This window comes from Oncorhynchus tshawytscha, linkage group LG07 (assembly GCF_018296145.1).
Source record: "Oncorhynchus tshawytscha isolate Ot180627B linkage group LG07, Otsh_v2.0, whole genome shotgun sequence".
NCBI classification, from domain to species: Eukaryota; Metazoa; Chordata; class Actinopteri; order Salmoniformes; family Salmonidae; genus Oncorhynchus; species Oncorhynchus tshawytscha.
Genome location: NC_056435.1, coordinates 61,240,646 through 61,254,680, shown reverse-complemented (window position 1 = coordinate 61,254,680; position 14,035 = coordinate 61,240,646). Strand labels below are relative to the sequence as shown.

At 42.9% G+C, this 14,035-nt stretch overlaps 1 protein-coding gene across 2 annotated transcripts in view; it reads left to right on the top strand.

Moving 5' to 3' along the window:
- Nucleotides 1-13,268, top strand: part of LOC112246216 (integrin alpha-5-like) — a 51,810-nt gene extending 38,542 nt beyond the window's left edge. The window contains exons 20-30 of one of the 2 annotated variants that reach the window (XM_024414518.2): nucleotides 5,162-5,312; nucleotides 5,592-5,684; nucleotides 7,654-7,733; nucleotides 8,240-8,320; nucleotides 8,860-8,965; nucleotides 9,210-9,368; nucleotides 9,577-9,687; nucleotides 11,356-11,469; nucleotides 11,839-11,940; nucleotides 12,168-12,290; nucleotides 12,697-13,268. In XM_024414518.2, the coding sequence (XP_024270286.1) occupies nucleotides 5,162-5,312; nucleotides 5,592-5,684; nucleotides 7,654-7,733; nucleotides 8,240-8,320; nucleotides 8,860-8,965; nucleotides 9,210-9,368; nucleotides 9,577-9,687; nucleotides 11,356-11,469; nucleotides 11,839-11,940; nucleotides 12,168-12,290; nucleotides 12,697-12,780 (1,204 nt within the window). In that variant the 3' untranslated portion in view covers nucleotides 12,781-13,268. The remainder of the gene's footprint in view (nucleotides 1-5,161; nucleotides 5,313-5,591; nucleotides 5,685-7,653; nucleotides 7,734-8,239; nucleotides 8,321-8,859; nucleotides 8,966-9,209; nucleotides 9,369-9,576; nucleotides 9,688-11,355; nucleotides 11,470-11,838; nucleotides 11,941-12,167; nucleotides 12,291-12,696) is intronic. The other variant, XM_024414519.2, reaches the window with a different exon arrangement.
- Nucleotides 13,269-14,035: the final 767 nt, after the last annotated feature.

The window sequence follows — 14,035 nt, the reverse complement described above, 5'->3', positions numbered from 1 at the left end:
GTGACCCATCGATAGGTGAAAGGACTCAGCAGGTCTCCAGCACATTGCTTTCACCTGTCACATCCTTTCAGATCTGTTGGAACCAAGGAAAGAAGAGTAGGAAAATAAACAATTGCATACAGACTAGTGAGAGGTCTATAATAGTGGGTCTTTTGTGATAAAAGGTCAACTCCAGTGCAGAAAGTATTTTCTTCATGCAACATAAATGACTAGCATATTACATGGACAAATGATACACAGGAGTACCCTATGATATACTTGTTTGTTTATCTGGAATTCATTTAAAGTAGCACCACTGGGCACCATGTGGTACCAGGTTGTTATCATTTTTAAAAAATATTCTTCTAAAGCAAGTATCATATGAGTTTGTAACTTTGAACACATAGCCACAGGAACCTATACAAAAGTATGTGGATACCCTTCAAATGACTGGATTTGGCTATTTCAGACACACCTGTTGCTGACAGGTGTATAAAACAGAACACACAGCCATGCAATCTCCATAGACAAACACTGGCAGTAGAATGGCCTTACTGACGAGATCAGTGACTTTCAGCGTGGCACCGTCATAGGATGCCACCTTTCCAACATGTCAGTTGGTGTAAGTGTTGTTATTGGGAAGTGGAAACATCTAGGAGCAACAACGGCTCAGCCGCGAAGTGGTAGGCCACACAAGCTCACAGAACGAGACCGCCGAGTGCTGAAGCACGTTGAGCGTTCCAAACTGCCTCTGGAAGCAACGTCATCATAGTAACTGTTTGTTGGGAGCTTCATGAAATGGGTTTCTATAGCTGAGCAGCCACACACAAGCATAAGGTCCCCAATGTGCAATGCCAAGCGTCGTCTGGAGTGGGATAAAGCCTGCCTCTATTGAATTCTGGAACAGTGGAAACGCGTTCTCTGGAGAGATGAATCTCGCTTCACCATCTGGGAAGTCCGACAGACGAATCTGGGTTTGGCGAATGCCAGGAGAATGCTACCTGCCCGAATGCATAGTGACAACTTTAATGTTTGGTGGAGGAGGAATAATGGTCTGGGGCTGTTTTTCATGGTTCGGGCTACGCCCCTTAGTTCCAATAAAGAGAAATCTTAGCGCTACAGAATACAATGACATTCTAGACGATTCTGTGCTTCCAAATTTGTGGTAACAGTTTGGGAAAGGCCCTTTCCTGTTTCAGCATGACAATGCCACCATGCACAAAGTGAGGTCCATGCAGAAATGGTTTGTCGAGATTGGTGTGGAAGAACTTGACTGGCCTGCACAGAGCCCTGACCTCAACACCATCGAACACCTTTGGGATGAATTGGAACGCCGTCTGCGACCCAGGTCTAATCATCGATCATCAATGCCCAACCTCACTAATGCTCTTGAGGCTGAATGGAAGCATGTCACCGCAGCAATGTTCTAGTAGAAAGCCTTCCCAGAAGAGTGGAGGCTATAGCAGCAAATGGGGGACCAACTCCATATTAATGCCCATGATTTTTGAATGAGATGTTCGACAAGCAGTTGTCCACATACTTTTGGTCATGTAGTGTAGTTATTCACAAGAAATCAATTGAGGTCCAAAGATGAAAATACGATCATAAACCAGGAGTATATCGATTCATCTAGATTCTTAGAATATCCCTGTGCTCTAGTCAGACACCATAATCCTATCCAAAAGTCAGTCTAAGCTCCCTGATACATGTACTGTAAAAACAATAATCATTCAACTATTAACATAGATAATATAATTTTTTGAAGGGACTTCCATAACATATACTTTTGGTCATGTAGCATGTGTTTACACACCTTGATTGCAGAAACGCTTTTCTTTTCTCAGGAGAGTAACAAAATGGTTTGTGTCCTCTTGGTCATGGTTATTAATGGTTGATCATTGTTGTTTGAGTGTTGGAGAACAGGAGAATATGTTGCATTTTAGGCTGATTGGAACAACTGGGACAATTCACAAAACAAGTTCAAGCTTTTTCTTTGCTCTCACTTGTAGTAGTTTGTTTCACAACTTCGCCATGTGATTTCTATTACCGGCACAATTCAGTCCTGTTAAGAGTTTCCACGAGACCAAATCACTCAGTCACTCAGAAAATAAAATATGATTCAGCACTTTCACTCTGCAGCTTCGACGACCTCATTGAAATGTAATACGCAGCTTGTTTTTTAGGCCTTAAATTGTTTACTTCCTGAGAAATCCCATGCAGAAGGATGTTTTGTGTTCACAACCTTGAGGCCCGTCACGGAGATAAAAGTACCAGTAGTACTTTGTTGTTCCACACAAAGTACTACCACACAAAGTACTACTGGTACTTTGTGTGGTACATCCTCTGGCTTCAATTAAACATTGAACTATTTGATTGTACACATGATTATATTTCATGTACATGTTTTCCTATATAACATCTTAAAATCTTTGAATCAAATCAACTGCGACTTACAACCCCATCTCTCCCCACCACCTCAAAGCTCCCTTCCTCTCTCGGAGTCGCCACTACGGTGTTTGTGAAAGACTATCGATGGTGTCGCTTCCACTGTGCTTCGTAAAACTGGCCTGGCCATAATTGGAATCATCTGTGTGGTCCTGGTGCAGAGCATGGTGTCATTGTGTCTGTACCTCGAGTGGACAGAGGGTGGGGGATAAGAGGAAGGGGTCAGGCCAAGGGATCGACCCTCAACATTTGTACTTGGCTCTAGCTCTTTCTGCTCAATAGACAGCATGAATGTATTAGTACATTTGGAAGTATGGGGGCGGGAGTGGTGTGAAGTGGATTTATCACTACACAGGAAGTGCTTTACACAGGGGTGTCAGTGTGAGTTCATATGGTGTTGGGGGGGGCTGGTTTTTATTTAACCTTTATTTAACTAGGCAAGTCAGTTAAGAACAAGTTCTTATTTATAGTGATGGCCTACTTTTTTTAATAAATTTTTTATTTCACCTTTATTTAACCTGGTAGGCCAGTTGAAAACAAGTTCTCATTTACAACTGCGATCTGGCCAAGATAGAGCAAAGCAGTGCGACAAAAACACATGGGATTAACAAACGTACAGTCAATAATAAAATTAAAAAATTAAAAAATCTGTATACAGTGTGTGCAAATGAAGTAAGGAGGTAAGGCAATAAATAGGCCAATAGTGGCAAAGTAATTACAATTTAGCAATTTACACTGGAGTGATATATGTGCAGATGAGGATGTGCAAGTAGAAATACTGGTGTGCAAAAGAGTAGAAAAACAAATATGGTGGGGGGAAAAAAACGTGAGTCTGGCAGGAGAGTCTGGAAGGAGAGAGAAACAAATGTGAGTCTGGAAGGACTCAGTCTAACCAGACATCTAGGTATTTATAGTTGTCCACATATTCTAAGTCAGAACCGTCCAGAGTAGTGATGCTTAGGTCGGGCGGGCAGGTACAGGCAGAGATCGGTTGAAGAGCATGCATTTAATTTTACTAGCATTTAAGAGCAGTTGGAGGCCACGGAAGGAGTGTTGTATGGTGTTGAAGCTCATTTGGAGGTTTGTTAACACAGTGTCCAAAGAAGGGCCAGATGTATACAGAATGGTGTCGTCTGCGTAGAGGTGGATCAAAGAATCACCCGCAGCAAGAGCGACATCATTGATATATACAGAGAAAAGAGTCAGCCCGAGAAGTGAACCCTGTGGCACCCCCATAGAGACTACCAGAGGTCCAGACAACAGGCCCTCCAATTTGACACACTGAACTCTATCTGAGAAGTAGTTAGTGAACCAGGCGAGGCAATCATTAGAGAAACCAAGGCTGTTTAGTCTGCCGTTAAGAATACGGTGATTGACAGAGTTGAAAGCCTTGGCCAGGTCGATGAAGGTGGAAGTACTGTCATTTGTTTCAATTCAAACCAGGGTTCAACTAAAAATAAACAATACATATAGGCCAGGGGTTTCAAGCTCTGATTGATTTGAAATGTCATCTTCAAGTTGATCATTAATATTTTTTATTTATTTTACCTTTATTTAAAAAAAAAAAATCAAATCAAACTTTAAATGCACTTTAAATAAAGTTTGATTTGATTTAATCTTATTGTTTGACTTTGATTATTGGTTGAGATGGAGACGTGAATCCAATATACCAATTATTAATTTGTAGACAAACTGGAATTAAAGCCAGACTAAGTCAGTGGCGCAAAAGATGTTGATATTTGGTTGTGTTGACAACCAAACATAATTCAACATAACTTCTGCAACACAGTAAATAGCCTATTAACTTGTAGACAAGTTAACACATTTTATGTTGGATTTACGTCTCCAACTAAAGCAAAAATAGAAGTTAAAGAATAGGATTAAGTCAGTGGCTCAGATGAAACTATCAAAGCAGGAGATATTTGGTTGCGTTGTCAACCAAACAAAATTCAATATTACTTTTGTAATACAGTAAATAGCCTAAATGTATCTTACAAACTAACGTAACAGTATTTATTCAACCTTAAAATGAGTAACACATCCATGGCCACATTTTGAAGATAGGCTACTGTAACTGACTTGCCTAGTTAAATAAAGGTATACATTTTTCTTTTGATTAACATCTCAACCAAATATTACCCACATTTTCATGTTGAAATGACTTAGTGTGACCAGTGGGAACACACTTATGAAGATAATGAGCAGATAATGAGCATTAACTGTAGGATACACACGTATGGTTACCACCACCATTTGGAAAACGTAGGATGCTTGGAGTCAAGTTTGAGACAACGTTGTGTGGTGGTTGTTTGCGGGTTAATGCTTTTTTCCTCCACTGATATTGTTACAGACAATGTCCAGCAGCTCCCTAGCAAACCTTTAATTGCTCTTCAAACATGAAAGGAGATTAATTACTAATTTATGTTCATCATATGTAAACAATGCAACAACAAAAAACAATGCAGATTTCTTCTATTGTGTTATTGGCTGTACGTTTGTTTATGTGTAACTGTTTGATTTTGTCACACTGCTTTGCTTTATCTTGGCCAGGTAGCAGTTGTAAATCAGAACTTGTTCTCAACTGGCCTACCTGGTTAAATAAAGGTGAAATAAAACATTTAAAAAATAAAATGCAAATTCCATGAGAGACAAAACATCTGCAACAGGTCTCATCATGTTTGGGGGAAAAAAACAAGTTGTTTTACGTTGTTGTTGTATTTTCTTGTGGTTTCCTTAGCGATAGGACAGAGGTGTATCTTGGCGACGAGAACTCCCTGACCCTGACCTTCAATGCCAGGAACGAGGGAGAGGGCGGGGCCTACGAGGCAGAGCTTTACGTGGTACTGCCCGCGGAGGCTGACTACAGTGGTATAGCCCGCAACAATGCGGTGAGGGAGCAACCATCTGTCCTGTCCCTCTTATGTTATGGCTAATGTTCATAATATGTTTCTAATGGAAATGACAGTGGTAAAATAATAAAGATACATATGCTAATCCACATAACAATAATTGAACTAATACCAATATAGTGTTGATACTAATGATAGCCTGATGACTAAAACAATGGTTATGATATAAATGTTTTGAGAGAACGTGGAAATGCTGTGAAGTAAATTGCTGTCTTTGTCTCTCGCCATAATTCTGCTCGTACTGTATCTCATAAGCAGAGTCTGACTCAGCTGACCTGTAGCTACGAGGCAGAGAATCAGACCCGCTCTCTGGTCTGTGACCTGGGCAACCCTATGAAGTCTGGAACAAGTGTGAGTGGATCTTCATGGACTAACTGTTTCTTAAATTCAAATGGAGCTTTATTGTCACAAAAGGAACTATTCAATGTTGCCGCAGCAGTATGGTATTTCTGTCCCTCTGATTGTGAGTTTCTGTATGTCTTTGCAATTCTGCGTCTTTATGACTGATGCTGCGTGGTCCAGATTGATCCAGGGTCTGTTAATGACTGTTTGTGTGTTTGACGGACTGCCTTGCTGACAGATCAAATCAAATCAAATCAAATTTATTTATATAGCCCTTCGTACATCAGCTGATATCTCAAAGTGCTGTACAGAAACCCAGCCTAAAACCCCAAACAGCAAGCAATGCAGGTGTAGAAGCACGGTGGATAGGAAAAACTCCCTAGAAAGGCCAAAACCTAGGAAGAAACCTAGAGAGGAACCAGGCTATGTGGGGTGGCCAGTCCTCTTCTGGCTGTGCCGGGTGGAGATTATAACAGAACATGGCCAAGATGTTCAAATGTTCATAAATGACCAGCATGGTCGAATAATAATAAGGCAGAACAGTTGAAACTGGAGCAGCAGCACAGTCAGGTGGAAGTTGAAACTAGAGCAGCAGCATGGCCAGGTGGACTGGGGACAGCAAGGAGTCATCATGTCAGGTAGTCCTGGGGCATGGTCCTAGGGCTCAGGTCAGTTGAAACTGGAACAGCAGCATGGCCAGGTGGACTGGGGACAGCAAGGAGTCATCATGTCAGGTAGTCCTGGAGCTCAGGTCCTAGGGCTCAGGTCCTCCGAGAGAGAGAAAGAAAGAGAGAAGGAGAGAATTAGAGAACGCACACTTAGATTCACACAGGACACCGAATAGGACAGGAGAAGTACTCCAGATATAACAAACTGACCCCAGCCCCCCGACACATAAACTACTGCAGCATAAATACTGGAGGCTGAGACAGGAGGGGTCAGGAGACACTGTGGCCCCATCCGAGTTCACCCCCGGACAGGGCCAAACAGGAAGGATATAACCCCACCCACTTTGCCAAAGCACAGCCCCCACACCACTAGAGGGATATCTTCAACCACCAACTTACCATCCTGAGACAAGGCTGAGTATAGCCCACAAAGATCTCCGCCACGGCACAACCCAAGGGGGGGGCGCCAACCCAGACAGGATGACCACAACAGTGAATCAACCCACTCAGGTGACGCACCCCCTCCAGGGACGGCATGAGAGAGCCCCAGTAAGCCAGTGACCCAGCCCCTCTAATAGGGTTAGAGGCAGAGAATCCCAGTGGAAAGAGGGGAACCGGCCAGGCAGAGACAGCAAGGGTGGTTCGTTGCTCCAGAGCCTTTCCGTTCACCTTCCCACTCCTGGGCCAGACTACACTCAATCATATGACCCACTGAAGAGATGAGTCTTCAGTAAAGACTTAAAGGTTGAGACCGAGTTTGCGTCTCTGACATGGGTAGGCAGACCATTCCATAAAAATGGAGCTCTATAAGAGAAAGCCCTGCCTCCAGCTGTTTGCTTAGAAATTCTAGGGACAATTAGGAGGCCTGCGTCTTGTGACCGTAGCGTACGTGTAGGTATGTACGGCAGGACCAAATCAAAGAGATAGGTAGGAGCAAGCCCATGTAATGCTTTGTAGGTTAGCAGTAAAACCTTGAAATCAGCCCTTGCTTTGACAGGAAGCCAGTGTAGAGAGGCTAGCACTGGAGTAATATGATCAAATATTTTGGTTCTAGTCAGGATTCTAGCAGCCGTATTTAGCACTAACTGAAGTTTATTTAGTGCTTTATCCGGGTAGCCGGAAAATAGAGCATTGCAGTAGTCTAACCTAGAAGTGACAAAAGCATGGATTAATTTTTCTGCATCATTTTTGGACAGAAAGTTTCTGATTTTTGCAATGTTACGTAGATGGAAAAAAGATGTCCTTGAAATGATCTGAGGTAGCTTTATCTCTAGTGTCTGATCGCCTGTCTTTTCTATGGATCTTCACAGTTGTGGGCAGGCCTCCGCTTCACTGTGCTTCGACTGAAGGACACTCACAATACAGTACAGTTTGAGCTCCAGATACGCAGGTAAGTCACAGTTGCAGCTTCAGCACAGAAAGTGTATAAATTACTTTGTATTTTTTGAATGTATTCATATTTAGCTGAATGTGAGTGATACATTTTTTTTTACCCTTTTAAATGTGTTTTGTTAAAAAAGTACCTAAATCCTTCTCAATTTTTAACCTTTATTTAAACAGGCAAGTCAGTTAAGAACAATTTCTTATTTTCAATGACGGCCTGGGAACAGTGGGTCAACTGCCTGTTCCGGGGCAGAATTACAGATTTGTACCTTGTCAGCTCGGGGTTCGAACTTGCAACCTTCCGGTTACTAGTCCAATGCTCTAACCACTAGGCTACACTAGCTACCCTCAATACTTCCATACTTATTACCTTGTCCTGACTGAGCTAAGGTTAGGGTTAGTGGATAGTTCGTTCAAGTGTTGTCGACAGTTAGGCAAACATCTACAAACCATCTACAGTATTTGGCACAATCCAAATGAAGTGTTGCACTTGTCTGTTCTTTCTCCGCTCAGTAAAAATGAGAATAAATCCCAGAGTGATGCTGAGCTCTTTAATCTGGAGGTGGCTGTGGTTGCTGATGTTATCCTACAGGGGTGAGTCATCATGGCTGGATGGACGAACGAACAAACAAGCTAATGACTGAATGCTCTCCATCACCATCACTAATAAACATACTCCCTGTTTAGCTACACTCAAAGTGACTGGGTACCAATATATTGCAACTCAACAGCCCCAGCGACATTGTAAAATATCTTTCTTTATAAACTGGGTAGTTCGAGCCCTAAGTGCTGATTGGCAGACAGCCATGGTATATCAGACTGTATACCACAGCTATGACAAAACATTTATTTCTACTGCTCAAATTACGTTGGTAACCAGTTTATAATAGCAATAAGGCACCTTGGGGGTTTGTGGTATATGGCCAATATACAACGGCTAAGGGCTGTATCCAGGCACTCCGCTTTGCGTCGTGCCTGGATACAGCCCTTAACCGTGGTATATTGGCAATATACCACACTCCCTCGGGCCTTATTGCTTGAGTACCACATTCTGTTGGGTATGTCTACTGCATCCACTCCTACTCGTTTATCCTCTTTTCCAACTTGTATCTTTCTCCTTTTCTCGATTGAAGCGTTTCTCGTCCGGACAAGCTCCTCTTCCCTCCCCCGAACTGGAGGATGAGCCCCAGCCTACAAGAGGAGCAGGATGTTGGGCCTGAGATCCAGCATGTGTACGAGGTACTCAGCGTGTGCCACGATTTACTCAGTGTGTGCCACAAGAGTTGATTTTGTGTTGTGTTTATTTGTATTAAGTGGAGTCAAATAGGGATGGGTTGTTAAACAAATGCTTATCTTCTTAGCTTCCTGGTACAGTATGCTGACTTGGGTTCTCTCTCTCTCTCTTCCTCACTCTCTCCTCCTCTGTCTCTTCTTCTCTCTCTCTTCCTCTTTCTCTCTCTCTCTCTGTCTCTCTCTCTTTCAGTTGGTGAACAACGGGCCCAGTATGATCAGTCAGTCAGTGCTGGAGCTGCGCTGCCCTCTGAAATCTCAGGGTCACGACCTTTTGTACCCTCTGGAGGTCATCACTCAGGGACCACTCGACTGCAGCTCCAACCACACCCTCAATGCACTGAAGCTCAAGGTGAGGGACAGACTTACACACATACATACAAAAGGAACTGCTTATATAATACTTCCACAAGCACTCATCCCAGATACTGTATACATTCACGCCCACCCCTGATACCTTGTATTTTACTTTGTGTAGTGTCATATCATTCACACTATTTATACCAAGGAGATGCAGTGGTCCAGTGGTACCCAGATAACTATTCTGTGTGTGTTGCCAGCTCCAGCCTCCTACAACAGAGCAGCCACCCTCACCACTGACAGCCAGCCCTGAACACCACGTCCAGAGGAGAGAGGTCTACAGGGATCCTCTGGATGAACAAGGAAACCTGGTGAGATAACCTGGTGTGTGTCTGTGTTTTGGGGAAGGGGGTTGGTGGGGTTCTACAGTCACCTCTGGTATGTGCAGTTAGTGTGATGTTCTTGGCATGTACTGTGAGAGCAATTAATGCTCAAACCGATAAAGACCGATTAAAAAAACAGAACTAGCTACAGATTCTTCAAATGGAAACATGACTATGCACGCACACACACAGCCATCCACTGACAGGACTAACCCCACTCTCAGTCCCTACAGTGTTATAAAGCCAGCCAGTAGTGCCTCCCGAGAGCTGTTCATCTGATCCCCCATATGAAGACCGGGAGATGTTTTCCCTTATTTTTTCCTTTCTTTTTCTCTCACGTGATAACCCCCCACCCCACCCCACCACATACTCGTCTTGTTTAGGGGTTCGACATGCCTAACCCATGTGGCGTCAACACTGACAGACGGCTGCAGAGGTCTATTGACTCTGAAAACAGTAAAACAGCAGATTGCTGCTGTTAAATGAAGTCACTTGGCACTTGGTCCAGGAGCAGAGAAGCTAGAGAGTATAGTGGTGATAATGAGGTGTCTTATGGGAGTTTATTGGCCTGCCTAACCTCTTCTCTTCCTTAAGTCATTGTCTATTATTATTTTGTATTTATGTTCTTAGTTTTTCATCGTAAATGAAGTCTCTCTTTTTGAGTCAAGGATTTCGTTTCATGTCCTAACGATAACCTCATGAGCTGAATTACAACAGAAAGAAACATGAAAATCCATCCATGGTTTCCCCTAATACCGCAAAACACAAACCGAAGGGAAATTATTTTATTGTGAAAGGAGATGAGGATATCTATCATAATAAGCTCTGATCATAATTATACGTTGTAGAGAATTCATTTTATGTGAAATAAATGTCTCCTGCTCTTTGTTTTTGTCCTCTTACATTCTCCACCCGATTATTCATTCCCCCTTTCAAAAACTAATGACCACAGAACAATTTATAACCACGGCTCCTCATTTTACACCAAGGACACAAAACTACAAACTAGTGCCATTCCCTTTCATTAAAAGCAATGGGAATCTCTCTCTACCAAAACCTAAAAGTTAACTATCCAGTGTCTCCAGATTTCTACGAAACATTACCTAATATTAATTACAATTATGAGTTATATACTTTTACTTTATTTCTTTTTAGGTATGTTAAAAATCAGCTGTTCTGTGTTGTAATGGTGTGGGTGTACCCCAACAACAGAATGGTGCGGGCGTATACCGGTTATTCAAAATATTCAGGACACTGATTGACCTGCTCAGCCAATGAGGCAGAATGACATCATTCTCCATGAGGAAATAGCAAGCATTTTTTTAAATGGTCTGTTTGCAAAACAGGTTTAAGGTGGGGTTTTCTAAGTGTTTTTTTCTCCAATTTATACTTTGGCCACAGATACGAGTATAAGACGAGTCCACATTTTTTGCGTATGAGTTAACAGAATGTTAACTTTTAAAAATACGATTTTCCCTGGAGAGTTACTTTAAAGATACATTATGGAAGTTGAGTTACTAATTGTTTACCTCCAATTTGGTCTTGAATGATACCCCAGAATAAAAAGTTCTGAATAGCCTCTTGTACTGCTTGTGAGACTGATTAATTGTAATGCACTGGTGGTCTGTATTGATGACTGTGTTCCTTCCTCCATAGTCGTGTTCCACCGCTGAGTGCTGGAGGCTGCGCTGTCATGTGGGGTTACTGGAGAGAGGAAGCAGTGTCATTCTGACCGTCCGCTCACGCATCTGGCCTGAGGCCTTCCTTGAGGTGAGAGAGCGTGACTGTAGTTTGTTCTGCTGTCATGTCCTGTATTCTCCTTCTCCTCATATTAAATGGTCATTTGAATAGCACATGTACTGTATATGATGTTATGTAGATCAAATGTGATTGAATTTGGTATTAACTATCCTTATGATGATGTAGTATTAGTACTATAATACTACTGCTATTATTAGTAGTACAAAAAAAATAATGAAAGAGATACAGATAAATGTAGGTCGCAAGTCTGTGGTACAATGCCGCCCTCTCCTGGTAGTGAACTTTTACAGCGAAAGATATTTGGTTTTTGGTACACACTTTGGCAATATATTTTAAATGATTTATTCAACTCATTCTTTCTTTGGACAAATGCTGCAGAGGGCATACAAGCAGTATGTGCTGGAGTGTTCTGTGGAGTACAGAGTCGAGAAGATGCCCTATTCCATCGCTCCCAAACTCAAACCCAGTGGATCCAAGAAGGCAAGCGCTGTTTTATTCTCCCCTTTATTTAATCATGTGTTCATTGACCTTTATGGTATGGATGCTTTAGGCCCGTCCTGTCTGTGTGATTTGGGATATCGTTTGAAAATGTACACGCAAAACATTCAAAAACCTTTATGAGTAATGTCACGTTTAGATTTTAAATCAACTATTTTTTCAAGTGACTTCTCATTTCCTCATGGTAACGACATGTTTTTGTGTTGCAGGTCCTGACTCCAGTGATGTGGAACAAGCCAGACAGCCAGTACATGGTACCACTGTGGATCATCATTCTGGCCATACTGGCTGGATTGCTGCTGCTCGCCCTGGTCATATATGTACTCTACAAGGTAAAGGGGGCCACGTGAAGGACAAACTTAGCACACTAAATTACAAGCATGTAATGTCATAAGGCTTGTTAACTGTTTATGATTGAGAATCTGTCACATAACCAGATGATGTCTTGGCATATCACATTTTGGTTGTTATATGGTCAGGCAACTACATTACAATCTATCTTTTTTTACTTCCTTTCACAACCTGACCATGATACCACCGGTTGTAGGTGGTAGCATAAAATGGTATCTAAAAACTATTAGATAAGATCAAGTGTTTCAAATTTGACAGTCTTGAAAGTGGATGTTGGTAGCAAATAACGATGAACTACAAACTAACTAAAATGTCTGGTGCATTGAGGACTATTCATGTAATTATTACCTTATTACCTAAGTCTCCTTTCTCTTTCAATCATTCCAGTTGGGCTTCTTCAAACGATCCAATCCTTATGGTACGGCCATGGAGAAAGCTCAACTCAAACCACAGGCTTCTTCTGAGGCCTAAACAATGGACCATCCCAGACGTCGTTTTGAAAACTGGAAAGGCATTGCGTAGGACTTAACTCTAAACAAACCACAGAATACTCATGTATGAAAGGAAGTCCATCCATAGGATGAGTACCACTGGGACCTCAATGGCATTCAGCCTTCTACTGCACTGAAATGCTGAAGCAGGCAAACCCACAATGAGATGTCTGGCCTGCATTATAATAGAGCTATCCTGAAAACGGGCAAATTTTGCGTATGGTTGCATAGACAATAATGTCTTTAAAATCCAGCTTTTTGCTTTGATGTGGGGAAATATCCATCAAAGTAGCAAGCCTGGCTGAGGCAATGGAGCAGTTATTCAATTGTTTGAGTCACCAAATGTGTCTTTACCTGTTACGGTTTTCTTCCATCGAAGGAGAGTCGGACCAAAATGCAGCGTGGTAATTTACATACATGTTTAATAAAGAAGACAAGCGAACAATACAAAAACAACAAACGGAATGTGAAAACCTATACAGCCTATCTGGTGAACAACAAACACAGAGACAGGAACAATCACCCACCAAACACTCAAAGAATATGGCTGCCTTAAATATGGTTCCCAATCAGAGACAACGAGAATCACCTGCCTCTGATTGAGAACCGCCTCAGGCAACCATAGACTATGCTAGAAAACCCCACTAAGCCACAATCCCAAAACCTACGAAAAACACCCATACATAAACACAACACAAAATAAACCCATGTCACACCCTGGCCTGACCAAATAAAGAAAGAAAACACAAGACCAGGGCGTGACAGAACCCCCCCCAAGGTGCGGACTTCCGGCCGCACACATAAACCCATAGGGGAGGGTCCGGGTGGGCGTCTGTCCACAGTGGCGGCTCCGGCTCGGGACGTGGACCCCACTCCAACCAAGTCTTAGTCCCCCTGTAACGCGTCCTTTGATTGGCGACCCTCGCCGCCGACCTTGGCCTAATAACCCTCACCAAGGACCCCACTGGAATGAGGGGCAGCTCGGCACTGAGGGGAAGCTCGGCACTGAGGGGAAGCTCGGCACTGAGGGGAAGCTCGGCACTGAGGGGAAGCCCAGTACTGAAAGGAAGCTCAGGCAGGTAGTTGGCTCTGGCAGATCCTGGCTAGCTGGTGGTTCTGGCAGATCCTGGCTGACTGGCGGTTCCGGCAGATCCTGGTTGACTGGCGGATCCTGGCTGAATGGCGGATCCTGGCTGAATGGCGGATCCTGGCTGAATGGCGGATCCTGGCTGAAT